At 36.4% G+C, this 13,922-nt stretch overlaps 1 protein-coding gene across 11 annotated transcripts in view; it reads left to right on the top strand.

Annotated features, from left to right (window-relative positions):
• Itgb6 (integrin subunit beta 6) overlaps positions 1-13,922 on the top strand; it is a 119,194-nt gene that overhangs the window by 58,406 nt on the left and 46,866 nt on the right. For all 11 annotated transcript variants that reach the window (XR_012447218.1, XM_074070937.1, XM_074070939.1 and 8 more), the window contains 2 exons: positions 11,595-11,760; positions 13,070-13,231. Coding sequence is in view for 10 of the 11 variants with exons in the window: in XM_074070937.1 (XP_073927038.1) it covers positions 11,595-11,760; positions 13,070-13,231 (328 nt within the window). In the remaining variant the exon portion in view is untranslated. The remainder of the gene's footprint in view (positions 1-11,594; positions 11,761-13,069; positions 13,232-13,922) is intronic.

The raw sequence follows: 13,922 nt of genomic DNA, 5'->3' as shown, positions 1-13,922 counted from the left end.
CTCAACTTACTGTCTTGATAATTGAATGTGCCAATAGAATCAACATCCAAAACATGATGTAGAACCTTGTCACCATCAAAAGTCTCTTTCATGTCCCACTACATGACTCTCAGAGGCAACCACTTTCTGATTTCTATAATTTAGATTGATTTTGCCTATTCTTGGATTTCATACAGAAGGAATAATGTAGTTAGTTCACACTCTGTGTCTGATTTTGTTTTAACACACAGTCCATGTAGGATTTACTGCACTTTGTTTATTTATTTTTCCATTGACGGAGATTTGGGTTGTTTCCACTTTTTGGCAATCATGAAGAATGTTGCTATAATCAATCCTTTGCATATAAGTCTTTGTAAGAGTTTTTATTTTTCTTAGATGAATATGTAGACTGGAATTGCTGAGTTGTATGATAAGTGTACTTTCAATTTTTTGAAGAAATTATCAGACTGTTTTTCAAAGTGGATCTATCACCTTTCATTTCCACCAGCAATGTGAAAGGGTTCCACACTAACACTTGGTAGTAACAGGATTAGACTGACTTTTAGACTAACTAGTTTCCTTCAGGCTCACTAAAAAAATTAGTCCTTTTAATTTTAGCAATTTTAATAGGTATATAGTGGTATCTTGTTGTAGCTTTAATTGCCACTTCCGGAGTGATGAATGATGTTCATTTTTCCATATTTTTTTTACCATTCTTATTTATTATTTTGTGAAGTATCTTCTCAAATCTTTTACTCATTTTAAAAAATTAGATTGTTTTAATACTGTATTGTATTGTAAGGGTCTTTTACACATTTTAGACACAAGCTCTTTGTCAAAAATATGCTTTACAAATATTTTCTCCCAGTTTGTGGATTGTATTTTAATTTTTCTGTGTCTTCAGTCAAACAAAAATTTTTATTTATTTTTATTTTTTGTGGTACTGGGGCTTGAACTCAGGGCCTACACCTTGAGCCACTCCACCAGCCCTTTTTGTGATGGTTTTTTTCAATATTGGGTCACTCGAGTTATTTGCCCAGACTGGCTTCAAACCGCAATCATCCTAATCTCTGCCTCCTAAGTAGCTAGAATTACAGGCATGAGCCTCCAGTGCTCAGCAAAAAATTTCTAATTTTTAATGAAGACCAATAACTATATCATTTTTAATTTTAAAGTTAGTGTATTTTTTTGTCCTAAGAAATCTTATGCTTTCTTCTAGAAACTTTATGGCTAAAGCTCTTACACTTAAGACTATTATCTCAAGTGAGTTTCTATATTTGGAATGACAAAAAAAAGTGTAGTTTCATCATTTGTTTCCACACAGATACACAATTGTTCAGGAATTGTTTGTTAAGCAAGACTTTTCACATTGAATTATTTTGATGTTTTCACTTAAAAGCAATTGACAGTATGCACGTGAGTCTACTTCTGGGCACTCTGGTCTCTTTCATTGATCCATTAACTATACCCACTTAACAACTAATGCCTCACTGTCTTGCTTACTGTAGGTTTATAAAAGTCTTAAAATCAGGAGTATAAATCTTCCAATTTTGTTCTTCTTTTATTTTGGTTATCATTAATCCCCTGTATTTCCATACAAATTTTAAAAGCAACCTATCAATTTCTTCAAAAAATATGCTGGAAGATTATCTTAAAACCATAGATCAATTTGGGGAGACTGGGCATCTCAAATCTATTAAACTTTCAGATCTTGTCACATGACATACATTTCTGTTTCTTTAGGTCTTACTTCAATTTATCTAAGCAAAATTTTGTTGTTTTCAAGTGGAAATTTTGCACTTTTTTTTTTTTGCTTTATTTGTTCATGGGGGTATTTTAAAAATTTCATTTCTCAATGGTCTGCTGGTAATTTATATGAATCCAACTGATCTTGCATATTCATTGCATATCCTCAAACCTTGATAAATTTTCTCATTAATCCAGCCTGATTTTATAGATTCCTTGAACTTTCTTATGTATATGATCATGCCATCCGTGAATGACAACTTCTTCCTTGGCAATATTTGTGCCTCTTTTTTTCTTTGACCTGTCTTGTTGTGCTGACTAGAATCTGTAGTACTATTTTAATGTGGAAAGAGAGGACAACCTTGTCGTGTTTATGATCTTTTTTTTTTTCCTTTTTCTTTTATTATTCATATGTGCATACAAGGCTTAGGTCATTTCTCCCCCCTGCCCCCACCCCCTCCCTTACCACCCACTCCGCCCCCTCCCTCCCCCCCCCAATACCCAGCAGAAACTATTTTGCCCTTATTTCTAATTTTGTTGTAGAGAGAGTATAAGCAATAATAGGAAGGAACAAGGGTTTTTGCTGGTTGAGATAAGGATAGCTATACAGGGCATTGACTCACATTGATTTCCTGTGCATGGGTGTTACCTTCTAGGTTAATTCTTTTTGATCTAACCTTTTCTCTAGTACCTGGTCCCCTTTTCCTATTGGCCTCAGTTGCTTTAAGGTATCTGCTTTAGTTTCTCTGCATTAAGGGCAACAAATGCTAGCTAGTTTTTTAGGTGTCTTACCTATCCTCACCCCTCCCTTGTGTGCTCTCGCTTTTATCATGTGCTCATAGTCCAATCCCCTTGTTGTGTTTGCCCTTGATCTAATGTCCACATATGAGGGAGAACATACGATTTTTGGTCTTTTGGGCCAGGCTAACCTCACTCAGAATGATGTTCTCCAATTCCATCCATTTACCAGCGAATGATAACATTTCGTTCTTCTTCATGGCTGCATAAAATTCCATTGTGTATAGATACCACATTTTCTTAATCCATTCATCAGTGGTGGGGCATCTTGGCTGTTTCCATAACTTGGCTATTGTGAATAGTGCCACAATAAACATGGGTGTGCAGGTGCCTCTGGAGTAACCTGTGTCACAGTCTTTTGGGTATATCCCCAAGAGTGGTATTGCTGGATCAAATGGTAGATCAATGTCTAGCTTTTTAAGTAGCCTCCAAATTTTTTTCCAGAGTGGTTGTACTAGTCTACATTCCCACCGACAGTGTAAGAGGGTTCCTTCTCCGCCCCCCCCCATCCTCGCCAACATCTGTTGTTGGTGGTGTTGCTGATGATGGCTATTCTAACAGGGGTGAGGTGGAATCTTAGCGTGGTTTTAATTTGCATTTCCTTTATTGCTAGAGATGGTGAGCATTTTTTCATGTGTTTTCTGGCCATTAGAATTTCTTCTTTTGAGAAAGTTCTGTTTAGTTCACATGCCCATTTCTTTATTGGTTCATTAGTTTTGGGAGAATTTAGTTTTTTAAGTTCCCTATATATTCTGGTTATCAGTCCTTTGTCTGATGTATAGTTGGCAAATATTTTCTCCCACTCTGTGGGTGTTCTCTTCAGTTTAGAGACCATTTCTTTTGATGAACAGAAGCTGTTTAGCTTTATGAGGTCCCATTTAATCTATGCTATCTCTTAGTTGCTGTGCTGCTGGGGTTTCATTGAGAAAGTTCTTACCTATACCTACTAACTCCAGAGTATTTCCTACTCTTTCCTGTATCAACTTGTGTTTATGATCTTTAGGGGAAGCTTCAACATTCTACCATTAAGTATGCTGTTTTAATTCCCTTTATCAGATCAAGGAAGATCCCTTCTATTCCTTGTTTGGTAAATTTCTTCTTTTAATTGTGAATGACTATTTAATTTTCTTTTCCTAATTTAAGAAGTTTTGCCAGAAATTTTACACCAAACCTTAGACTTGCTTACATGACCACAGCTATTTAAGGAAGCACATTCCTCCCAGAATATTAGGATTCTGTTACTAAGGAGAAAGAAAGATGGACATTAGGTAGCATCTAGCCATTCCTGCAACATTGAACATGCAGATTTCTAGAAAGAGTTATAATGACTTTACCCTCAAAAATGCTGAATAATAAGTAGTAAGGTATGATTATTGTTACCAATTTTTGATTCACTTGTAAAGGAAAATAAGTTTGGTGCTAATAAAAAATCTTGTATCTAATATAAAAAGCATTATTGATGCTTCTGGCCTTTAAAAATATATACCAAAGAAGATTGTACCTGCCTGAAATTTGTATTTAGTTCTTTGTCATATTATGTGTCTTTCTCCTGCAGCAAACTACAGTAGAGACTAATAGGACAATTCCCTGAAAGATTGCAAAGTACTACCTGTGCCCCAGGGGCATGTTTAAAATATTCTTCTTATCACAGACCAGATAAGATACAGCAACATGACATACAATAATGACCATGGGAAACAATGAGTATGGAATGTTAACAGAGAAAACAATTAAAATTAACAAGGTTGGATGACTCAGCTAAGTTGGCAGTCACCACCTTAAACTAACAATGAGACCCTATTCTTAAACAAGCTTCTAGAAAATCAAAGCACTTTGGCTCTCTCCTTATCTCTGACTGTATCTCTTTCATTCCGGCTTTCATTTATTCAATCATTTGTTCAAGAAAAATTTACTGAGCTCCAAGCATTGTGGTAGGTGTGGGCAAAAAGAACTCAGCCCGTTCCTCAGGGAACAGGAGCAGGCACATGGTCTATCTTAGGCTCCAAAGACAGCCCTGGATTAAGTCTTGATTCTCCTGTTCACTCATAATGTGATCTTAGGTGAATCATATCACCTATCAGATTTTCAGTTTCTTCCTCAGTAAATTTGGAATCACAGTATGGATCACACGGAATGGTTATAAGGGTGGAATGAGACCATGAATGGAAGCATTTGGCACTGGCCTGACCATGATAAGTTTTCGAGAAGTAGTGCCATTAACCACCATAGAGCGCGGTTAGGGGGGACCAGAGCATTGCACAGGGTGCAGCAAGTGGGGACCCAAAGGAGGATCAGGTATTTGATTTCTTGAAAGGTTCAATATGTCCTGTTTTCTTAAAGTGTTATTTACCACTGAAGTTATAAATGGAAAGTCTTTTTTGTCCTGCAACATTGTTTTCGTTTCCCATTACATCCCTAGCTCTGTCAGTTCCTCTGTCCTGACATTACCCAACACATACATGCACAAAGATGAAAAGTCAATCTCTTGATCAAACTAAACCTCATAATTATAGAAAAATGATCTTAAGTGAGAAGGTAAGAGGAAAGACCTGGAGTCGTTTTCAGACCTGGATTTAAATCACAACATTGGGCAACTTACTCTCTTTTCACTCTGTTTCTTTACCCATAGACGAGGATAATAATACTGACTTTCTAGAATTATCCTGAGAATTGAATGAGCTCAGCACATAACAGACATCCAAAACAGTATCAATTTTCTTCCTCTGGTTAACACATTATTTATCTCTCGTTATTTTGACCTAGGGGTCCTCAAACTTTTAGATCTCAGGACTCCTTTATGCTGTTAAAAGTTAAGACCCTGCTGGCAGAGTGGCTCAAGTGATACAGCACCTGCCTAGCAAGCGTGAGACCTTGAGTTCAAACCCCAGTGCCACAAAAAATAAAATAAAGTACCTCACAAAGATAAGTTAAGACCCTAGTGGTGTGTGGTGTTGGACACCTGTAATCTCAACCCTTGCAAAGCTGAAGTGGGAGTTTGTGAGATGTGACCAGTCTGGGCTACATCATGAACTTGTTTCAAAGGAAAAATTAGCTCCCAAAGAACTTTAGTTTCTGTGGTTATATCTACCAATAGTCACTTTATCAAAAAAAAAAAAAAAAAAACCTGAAAAAATTTAAATAACTATTGATTGATTCATATAATAATTATAGTAAGAAACCCACTGCATATTATATGTCTTTATGAAAAATAACTATATTTCCAAAATATTGGCAAGTCTTTTGTTATAAAATAGATAGTATTCTGTATTTTTTAAAATCTCTTAAATATATGGCTTAATAGCAGACAACTGGATTCTCATACCTACTTCTGCATTTAACCTATTGCAATATTTTTGGGTAGAATTCCATGAAGAAAGACAAACCTCACATAGAAATATAGTTATAAAAGGGAAAAATCACTTAATAGCTTTTTTCAATAACTGTGAACATTCTTCTTTTAATATTATATTCAAACAGGATGGCAGGCAAAAGTTTCAATGTGACACATGCAATAATATTAATGAATATTTCATTATCTATTACATTAAAATCCATCATTTTATCTTGCACTTTGAGTGGCTTTTTTGTCAATGCATGATTTTGCAGTATGCTGCTTTGATCATTTTGGAAAATATTGGTTCCTGAGTTATACCAATTCTTGAGACTTGATGACACAATTGCAAAAAATCATATTTGTTAATATCACCACCAATCTCATCACATATGTCTTGAAATATTAGAAAGTACAGGGAAGATTATTAATCTCTTGAGTAGCAAATGAATATTTTCTTAAATTCTAGTTTCCAAGTTGCCTTGAGTTTTGTTATTGGCAACAAATATGTGCATTTGTTTTCCTAGAAATGGCACACTTTGTTCATTTCAAGACCATGTCTGCCAAAGACTCAGTTGGGATAATAGTTTGGCTATCAATCATTCTTTCACATGAAAATGGTGTCCCATGAGAAAAGGGCCAGGTCAGCTCAGACAATCACACAAGGGCTCTTCTACTATGGTCATTGTATCTAGTGTGCAACAGAAATGCTTTAGGCATACTTGCCATGCATTATAAAAAAAGAAAATGCTGTGTATTAAAAAACAGATGCTTAATACAAATAATTACTTTTACTGCTTCATTTAGACAATCAAGTGAAACTAACATTTACTAGTTACTTATTATTAAGGTGAATACCTGCTGGTAAAAACACTAGGACTAGAAGCACAGTGTGGTGCCACTGCCTCAATTAATGCCAAGGCCCCAAAAGTTGACTTACCACTGCTCTTGTATCATCAGTGCAAATGACACACAGTAAAAAAGACAAATGACTTCTCTGCATTACTGTGAAGATAGTTTCACCTTAAAAGCCCTGTGGAATGTCTCAGGGACCCCATGAGTCTGTGCACCACACTTTAAAAACTATTCTTTGGGCACAGTTGTAGGTTACTGCCTAGCATGTGTGAGACCCTGGTTTGCTCCCCCTGCCAGCACAAAAAAACCTACCCTTCCAACCTAAGCTCTAATGCTTTTCTTTTTGGACTACCTTTCTTTATTTTCAATGGAAAGATGGTCACTAAAAATTTATTTTCCCCTGTAAGAATGATGAAGTTCTTTACATTTTTAAAAGCATTTCCTTTGCTATTGTCTAAGATACAGTACAAGAGATAGGTTTTCTTCATTTTCATATTTGTAAAGGAGCTGTAACATGCATTTAAAGTATTTTATAGCACAAAAGTTAAATTTTCTCCCTATATCATTTTAAAGGGTTTCTTCTTAAACTCATTCTCTATACAACTGTGGTATGTTGTTTTGTTCTGAATTTGACATTGACGGTGAGGAATTCGCTGTAGTTTTACAAAAAAGGAAACTGAGCCATGAAATGCTTAGATGGGTTTCCTGTATGTAACACACATGAACATATGTGAGTACACAGTGTATAGTTTCTCCCTGCAAAGGTAAAAAGCCCATGTGTATATACAGATGAAAAGAGGAAAAATGAAAATCATTTCTAACCTTTCTCAGAAAAACATGGTTTTAACTTTTTGATATATATCATCATGCTCTTATTTTATCAATACTTATTTAAAATTTTTTAAAGGCATGCAGGTAGTAGTACCTCTTTATATTGTGCTTCATAACTATCCTGCATTTTAAATGTAAATGCACTACTGTCTAGGCGCTAAAAATCATCACTGGTGAGAATTATCTGCTCCCTTCAATGCTGTACTAAGAAAGCAGCATGCTTAGAGGAAGAATCTGACCAAAGCAGCAAAGCAGGGGTCTTCTCCCAAGTTCCCAGGGTGACCCACCTCTAACATCCTGCTTTGCTTTTGCTATATTGTCTCCCATCATATGAATCTGCTTAGTGAGCTAAATTTAAATTTCATTCCACTTTCCAAAAGCATAGAGTTCTGGTAAGATAGCTAGAGTCATCTACTTACAAACTAATTCTAACCAATAACAATGAAAATTTCTTACAAAAAGGTAGGCCTGCCAGTTTTTGGTTCTAGGAGATACTTCAGTATCATTTGGTACCATGTGAGCCAATAGCCCCAAATAAAAGATTAAACAATTTCCAAGAATAGTTATGTACCAGGGACAATGGTAAACTGAATGCAGCTACACATTCTTTATGTCATAAAGCTTCACAGCCACTTTGTGAAGGAGGTATTATAACTCCCACTTCATGGATGAGGACAACTAAGGTGCAGAATGTTAAGTAACTTTCCCAAGAATAAGGAATTACTCAGTATATTTTCTAAATCTAATGCATTTTCTACCACCCCACAACTACTCCAAACATTATACAAGAGTAATAAGGACACATACTGAATTATTGTCATCAGTTTTTTCAAAAATAACATTAGACCGCTTTCTCATATCACACTTTAAAACACTTTGCATATTTGAAGGTGAGAAAAAAATTGTATAAAAAGCCTTAAGGTATATATTCCAAAACATCATAAGCAAAATTAAAAGATAAAAGATTACTATTTTAAGAGAGTTCTTAAAATTAAATTGGGAAATAAAAATATTCTAATAAGAAAATAAGCCAAAGATATAAGCAAGAAAATTGATAAAAGAATAATAATAAAATATCATTAAATATAGGTAAGTACTCAGTCTTATTAGTAATAACATAAAAATTTAAATTACCTTCAGGTGCTTTCCTTAGCTAACCAACTCTTTTGTTTCATTAAATAGTACAGTCTCGAATACTAATACCAGAAATGGCAGGTGATTCAACTTTTTGGAAAGGAATTTGTTAACATGGGTCAAAAGATAGCCCATAAATCCCCCACTAAGGAATTTATTCCAAACAAAAATATTGAATTTTGCAAGGGTGTATTTCAAAGGATTATTATATTACTTAAGTAAACTCACAGTAATAGATTAAATAATGACTCATCTCACAGCCATTAAAATTTGTTTTTATTTTCTTTTTACACTTCTATGTAAAACCCAGATTTTCTTCAATGAATGTGTATTATTATTTTAATCAGGAAAAACAAGATTCTAAAGATATTATTAGCCAAATCCATTATCTGTCCTCAGGTCTGTGCTAGACTCTGGGTGATCTAATTTATCTAAGAAATGACACCAGGGTTTATTAAAGCACCAACTCTAAAGAGATCATTGTGCTTTGTGCTTGGCATATTTTAACTCATCCAAGCCTCACAACCACCCTAAGTAAACACTAGCTGTGGTAAGCACTCAGTGTTTCAATGACACCTAATGAACATTATTAAAAATAAGAGAATTGAGATAACTTCTGAGAGTTAAGGTGAGACATCACAAATCAGACAGAAATATGAAAAGTGACCTGGAAACAATGGACTGGCCCTTGGACCAACCAGACTAGGTATCTTGACACAGCTGAGATAATGGATAGGCCAGGTGGGTTAGGGTAGAACAGAAAAATAAGGGTCACAGAGCCAAGTGTGGTCTATTATCCACCCAACGACTCCAGCCAAGGCATTTCCAGCATCTCCTGTCTCACTGGTTGCCAGAAGTTGTAAAACTTTTGTTGGCTGAGGAAGCTAATCACAGGGGAGGGACCAGATGTGACCGAGAGCATCCATCCCAGAGGTAATCACCTTGGGACATCTCAGGCTGTGCCGTTCAGTGCTTGGGTATTCCAACTCACCTTGGTCTAAAGCCTGGGACACATTTGAATCTGAACTGCTTCCATGCACATCTTCTGAGGGAAAGAAAATGACTGTCCTCACGTACACCAGCATTCTGGTCCCAGTGAGAGCTTTATTACTCACTCATTCAGATTTGTAGCACAGCTGATTCTGGTCCCGTGTGGTAGTCATGTTCTATAAACTTTTCCCAACCACTGAATTACCTAATACCGAACATTGCTCAAAAGGAGAAAAACAGGATTAGGTCCCTGTGAGCCTCTGATCGTAACGTTTTAGTCAAGTGATATTACACAGCCTTGCTTTATCTGTGTTTCTGTTTAAAAACACCCGATTGCATAGATACTTTTTGATTCATTACCACATATCTTTCAGCAATAGCACTATCACTAATGTCTGAATGAAGTTTATCTCACACATGTGTTTTCTACATAAGGCACAGGACAGCCTTTTTGCACTTAGCAACACTAGCTAGGACTTCAGTTTTAGACTTAGGCTTTCATTTTTAGACTTTCATTTTCAACAGTGCAATCATCAAGGTTAAAAATGAAAAAAAAGAAACCCATAACACTAAGTAGACCATGAAAAGGACACTTGTTTATACCCTGACAGTGTGTTTCCTAAACGAGAAAGCAGAGCATCACCATGTTTGACCTCAGCTGTATATTGGGAAACTCATGGTTTTTGGTTTTTGTGGGGTTTTTTTTTTCCCTCTCTACACATGTCTGTGAATGACTGAAAAAATGGTGCAAGTATTGATTTGGGGATTACAGATAAATTTTACTGAGTGGTGAATTTACAAATACAGAATCCACAAATAATGAGGATCAAGCATATATCTCAGGCAGATGAACTTGGTTGACAGCACCCTGAGTCTGAAAGATGCACGTGTTCCTTGTGTGCTGACAAGACAGGCTGCTTGACCTGCAGAGCTGAATCCCAAGCACTACGTGTGCTCTACAAGAGTCAACCAGCTCGCCTCACACAGCATACCACACCTCACTTTTTATCTCTTTGTACTTCCACACCAGTGGTTGTCAAACATTAGCATGCATCTGCAAGGTTTGGTCCAACACAGATTGCTGAGCCCTCTCCCAACATTTCCAAGTCAGCAGGTCTGAGATAGTGTGCTAAATTTTTTGCATTTCTAGCAATGACCATATGATAACAGAGCTGCTAGACCAGGGTTTCACTTTGAGAGCTCTGTTCTGTACTATTATCCCCACTTTACAATTGAAAACCCACAGCTAAGAAGGGCTGAGTAACTTGCAGAAAGTTACACGCACAGCCAGTAACTGGCTTTCGGAATAAGATGTGGCTGAACTCTTTTTTGTTTTACTTTATATCTTTGGTGCAGATTTCACACTAACATAGCATATTAAGTGGCAGTTTTAATCCCAGGTTGATACCCAACAATCTATTCACTCACAGTAGAATTGGACTCTAGAACCAAGAGCCCTGCTGTGATTTCTGGGCTCATGACGGGCAGGGCTGAAGGACAGGACAATGCAGAGGAGGAAGACAAATTCTGCTTTTGTCTTGATATGAGATAATTCATAGTGATGTCAACTGGAGATATCAGAATACAAAGCGACTGTAATAGGTGAACTTAATGGTGGATTTGGGGAGGGAGGCAATACAAAGACGCAATTATGCATGCTTGAATGGGGAGTCTGACTACCCAGTTATCTGAGTTAGAGCCAGTGTAAGACACACAGTAAACTCTAAATAAGTGTTGGTCAATAAGATCAACACAGAAGGGATGTGTGGGAGATGACAACAACAACCTTAACTGAGAGATTCAAATCCAAGGAACAGTTGGGTCCCGTAGAAAGATTGATCTTATTTAAGCAAATGTGTTGCTAGGCTATGAATCCATTAATTGTGTCTTGCATTATATTTCAAGGGCATTTCACATCTTATTTTTGCAGTAGTATTCCATACTTCTGTTTACCTACATTTGGATTCAAGCATATTTTGCCATTGACAAATGATGCTGAAAGATTCAATGAAATCGTGAAGAATCAGAAAATTTCTGCTAACATTGACACACCGGAAGGTGGATTTGATGCAATCATGCAAGCTGCTGTGTGTAAGGTACGCTCAGGGGATTCGATATTTCATTCCATTAACATAAATGTCATCTCCTATTAACAAATCTACTTTGAAAAGCTTAGTTAATTTTCTTTCCTTTAATCACCACATTGCTACATTTGAACCTTTTCTTAAAATTTCTGTAACATTTTGAAGTGGGGATTTTTATGTCCATTATTTGAATAACCAAAGAAAAGTGTAGTAGTGTTGGGAAAATTTGAGTTGAACAATAGTCATGTATGACTTATTTTCAAAGATCAGATTAATTTATTTTTGGATTCATTATGCTGAAAAAAAATCAAAGACAAAACATTAATGAAAAAAGTAAAAATGCCTTTGAGTTAGTATATACCTATACATATGATTGCATAGTTATTGTTTCATGCATGCTACGCAAGCACTCTACCACTGAGCTACATCCCCAGCCCTTGGTTTTTTGAGACAGGGTCTCATTATGGAGCTCAGGTTGTTATCATTTTGAACTAATAACATCAGCAGCCAAAGTCAGACTTCATCTACAGCATAGTAGGGACCTTGTTCCTTCTTGACTATCTGACAAGTATTCAAGAGAATAATTCTTCTGTCTTTAGATACAGTCCTTCATGGAAAATATCAGGAAATAGGGCTAAAGATGCTAAAAGGTAGGATGGCTATCACGTTAGAGAAGGAAGGAAAGAGATGTGGTGGGTTGGAAAAGCCAAGAATGAGGTTTTGCCCAAATAGTTCCTGTGCTAGTATCTATTAAAGGAGAGACCTCTGCTGAGACAGACTGTGACAATCTCAATTAGCAGGACTTTGGAGCCATCCTTTGATAAGCAATTCTTCTATTTTTATTATGTTTATAAGTTTTGGATGACATCATTAGAAAGAGAAAAATATGCCTAAATGTTGGGCAACATTTTAATGGAACAGGCTTACTTTGTTTTGTGTTGTGTTTTGACTAGCTTTGCTTCAGCTTGCATTTGGGATTACATAGGACCTCTCTCATCTCTTCCTCTCATTTTCCTGGCGAATTAATAGCTAGACTGCAAAAATAATTAACTATGTAAAAATCAAGATCAACTGAACGCTGCTTTGTATTGGAGTTGTTTTTTATGAAGCATAAATAATCTGAAAATATGGGAAAGAGCAAATGCCATAGGAAATTTCATATTTTTAACATATTACCAACTCAAAATAGATTTTTTTAAAAAGGCTAAAATAGATCAGCAATATACTGTTTACAATGTGAATGTGTCCAAGCAGAATTGATCCACACTCAATAAGTGCCTGCCTGTCTCTAATACAGTCCAATGTTTCTTTCTCACTACAGGAAAAAATTGGCTGGCGGAATGACTCACTGCATCTCCTGGTCTTTGTGAGTGATGCCGATTCTCATTTTGGAATGGACAGCAAACTAGCAGGCATCGTCATTCCCAACGATGGGCTCTGTCACTTGGACAACAAGAATGAATACTCCATGTCAACTGTCTTGGTATGTAATCTGCCCTTTATACTGTTTTCAGAACCACAAATAGGCCAATGAAGCAACAATCACTATAATACAATATAAAATAACTCACAGTTGGTAAAAGCAATGTATGTTTTCTGATTTGAAATTAATAGATTGCCCCCTTTCAATCCTCATTGTCATTATAGGTTTCCCCAAAAGCAGAGGTGGATAGTAGGACATGTGACAAGTTTGGATTTGCAATGGCACACATGATCCCAGGACCTCCCCAAATTCCCAAAGATTCCTTGCATCCACATATAGTCATGGGAATTAAACAGATCTTATTCAAATGGAAAAGTACATCCTATGTGGGCTGTGTGGTGTGATACTCGCTCTGCCTGCACAGAGTAGAAAGGTGTGGGGGTGGTGGAGATGGAGGTAGGGCAGCACTGGAAGGACTTGGGCTTTAGGGTGAGGATGCTTCAAGTTTGGGCAGTTGAAAGCAGAGGAAACTAAACATGTCAGGCTCAGTGTATGAAAAGTACATATACTGATTTGAAGTTGGGCAACTTACCTGAGTATTTTAAGCAAAACTATACTTTTCTTTCAACTTGAACCTTATACCTAAAGAAGACAGACAAAAATACCCCAATAGTGTTTAGAATACATAAACTCACCTATTAGGGTACAGAAAGGCTTCTTTGTCAGTGTTCCTCCATTTTGGTTGGCTTTA

Source organism: Castor canadensis, chromosome 4, assembly GCF_047511655.1.
Source record: "Castor canadensis chromosome 4, mCasCan1.hap1v2, whole genome shotgun sequence".
NCBI lineage: Eukaryota > Metazoa > Chordata > Mammalia > Rodentia > Castoridae > Castor > Castor canadensis.
This window is presented reverse-complemented; position numbering and strand designations above follow the sequence as displayed.